Source organism: Rhincodon typus, unplaced genomic scaffold (assembly GCF_021869965.1).
Source record: "Rhincodon typus isolate 14 unplaced genomic scaffold, sRhiTyp1.1 hic_rhity00003571, whole genome shotgun sequence".
In the NCBI taxonomy this organism is placed as follows: domain Eukaryota; kingdom Metazoa; phylum Chordata; class Chondrichthyes; order Orectolobiformes; family Rhincodontidae; genus Rhincodon; species Rhincodon typus.
Genome location: NW_025969209.1, coordinates 12,646 through 15,109, shown reverse-complemented (window position 1 = coordinate 15,109; position 2,464 = coordinate 12,646). Strand labels below are relative to the sequence as shown.

General features: G+C 48.3%; 1 protein-coding gene across 1 annotated transcript in view; it reads right to left on the bottom strand.

The window, feature by feature from the left end:
• The window catches only part of LOC109926341 (E3 ubiquitin ligase RNF157-like), a gene marked incomplete at its 5' end in the record, with an annotated part of 13,891 nt that overhangs the window by 1,352 nt on the left and 10,075 nt on the right, over window positions 1-2,464 (bottom strand). The window contains one exon of the mRNA XM_048593693.1: window positions 817-921. Coding sequence (XP_048449650.1) covers window positions 817-921 — 105 coding nt within the window. The remainder of the gene's footprint in view (window positions 1-816; window positions 922-2,464) is intronic.

The window sequence follows — 2,464 nt, the reverse complement described above, 5'->3', positions numbered from 1 at the left end:
CGGCACGGTGAGGGTAGGGCACTGCTCCCGGCACGGTGAGGGTAGGGTACCGCTCCCGGCACGGTGAGGGTGGGACGGTGCTCCTGGCACGGTGAGGGTGAAGCCTGTCCTAGTAGAATAGCTCTCTCTTTCACCACGACCTGTCCCATTCCCCTTGATTCGGATGCCATCTCTCCCAGATTGATCTTTGAGCATCATATTTCCATCTCTAACCTTTCAACTGCAGGTTATAATTGTGGAGAGTATTACCTTCTTGGTTTTTAGTTCAGTCCCAATCTGCCCATAATCCCTGTGTAGTCCTCCTCTAGCCTCTCGCAATGTCCCGTTCCGGTCTGCCCTTTCCTAACTGTGCATTTGGTAAAACCTCTCTGTCATCTCCAGCCTGTAATGAGTGACAAGTTAACGTAGCTTTCTGTGATGGTAATTACTGCTATTAAATACCAACTACTTTTTACCTGATTTACAGTTAACTGCCACTTCCAATAAACACCACTTTTTCAAAGCAATTGATCTGTCTCAGGATATTTCAGTCTCAGTTTTTAAAAAATTTAACCTATTTCTCTAATCAACCTTTTCTGAGGTGTTAGTACACATCTCTGGAGCAGATAGGACTTGAACCTGATCTCCTGAGCCAGGTGCAGGGACGCTACCACTTAATAATTTGATCTTATTCCTGAGGGAGGAAAATACTTTTTAGAAAGAGAGATAGAAGCGGTGAGTCCCACACACAAACAGACTGGGCTCGAGTGAATAAAGCACCTGGTGTTGAGCTGAAGTTTTTATGAGTGTGAGTGGCATTTGCAGAGTCTCACTCACCAGGAACTGCATCCTCCAAACAGGGGTCATTATCCAAACGCACTGGACTGGGCTCCTCATTGTTATTGTCACAGACTAAAGCTGTTACAGCTGCTAACCACCATCCTGTAACGGGAGCAGAAATTACAGAAGGTGATGAAGAGTTCTTACAACCACCAACAAATTGTACAATCACATATACACATGAGATCCTTTGGCCCATCGAGTCTGGGCAACCAAAAGCACACTAAATCTACACCAGTCCCGCTTTCCTGCACTCGACCCATAATCTTGAATGTTATGACACTCCAAGTACTTTTTAAAGGTTGTGAGGTTACCCTCCTCAACTACTCTCACAGAGAGAGTATTCCAGACCTCCACCACCCTTCCTCAAATCCCCTCCAAATCTCCTGTCTTTCACTTTAAAATGATGCCCCCTTGTTATTGATCCTTCAACTAAGGGGAACAGCTGTTTTCTGTCCATGTCCCTCATAATCCTCACACAGCCCTGTCAGGTCCCCCTCAGCCTTCCCTGCTCCAAAGAAAATAACCTGAACTTTTTCAGCCTCTCCCCATCACTGAAATGCTCCATCCCAGGCAACATCCTGGTGAATCTCCCCTGTACCCCTTCCAGTGCAATCACATCCTTCCTATGGTGCAGTGACCAGAACTGCACACAGTACCTTAGTTGTGGTCTAACCAATGTCCTGTACAGCTCCAACACAACCTCCCTGCTCTTATAATATTGCGAATATAGTGAGCAGTTTTGGGCTCCGTAATTGAGGAAGGACGGTTTGGAGGAGGTTCACAAGAATGATCCCAGGAATGAAGGGCTTGTCATATGAGGAGTGGTTGAGGACACTGGGTCCTTACTCAATGGAGGTGAAAAGGATGAGGGGGAATCTGATTGAAACTTACAGAATACTGAGAGGCCTGGATAGAGTGGATGTGGAGAAGATATTTCCACGAGCAGGAGAGACTAGAACCTGAGGGAACAGCCTTAGAGTAAAGGGACAACCCTTTAGAACTGAGATGAGGAAGAATTTCTTCAGCCGGAGGTTGGGGAATCTGTGGGACTCATTCCCCCAGAGGGCTGTGGAGGCTAGGTTATTGAGTGTATTTAAGACAGAGATAGACAGGTTCTTGATTAGTAAGGGGGATCAAGGGTTATAGGGAGAAGGCAGGAGAATGGGGTTGAGAAACATATCAGCCACGATTGAATTAGAGCAGACTTGATGGGCCAAATGGCCTAATTCTGCTCCTGTGTCTAATGGTGTTATGATCTATGCTACAACTGATAAAACGCAAGCATCCTAATGGGTGGGGGTTGGATGGGCTGGAGTTTGAGGGGGAGGGTTGAGGGGCAGAAGGTGAGGAGTTTGAGGTTGAGTTGAGGGGGTGGATAGGTAGCAGATGGAGTTGGTATTGAGGGAAGGGGTTAAAAGGAGGTGTGTATGAGGATGGGGATGAGGTAGTGAGGGGGAGTGGGGGGGAAGTGTTTGGAGTGGGGGGCGCTGGGATGCAGTGAGGGTGTGGGGTTGGATGAGGAAGTGAAGGGGGTGGGGGTGAGGCTGTGAGGGAATGAGGGTTGTGGTGAAGTGGGTGAGGAGGAGAGTGTGGGATGGTGGGAGAGGTGGGGGAGGGGATGAAGGGGAGGGGTGGGGGAGGG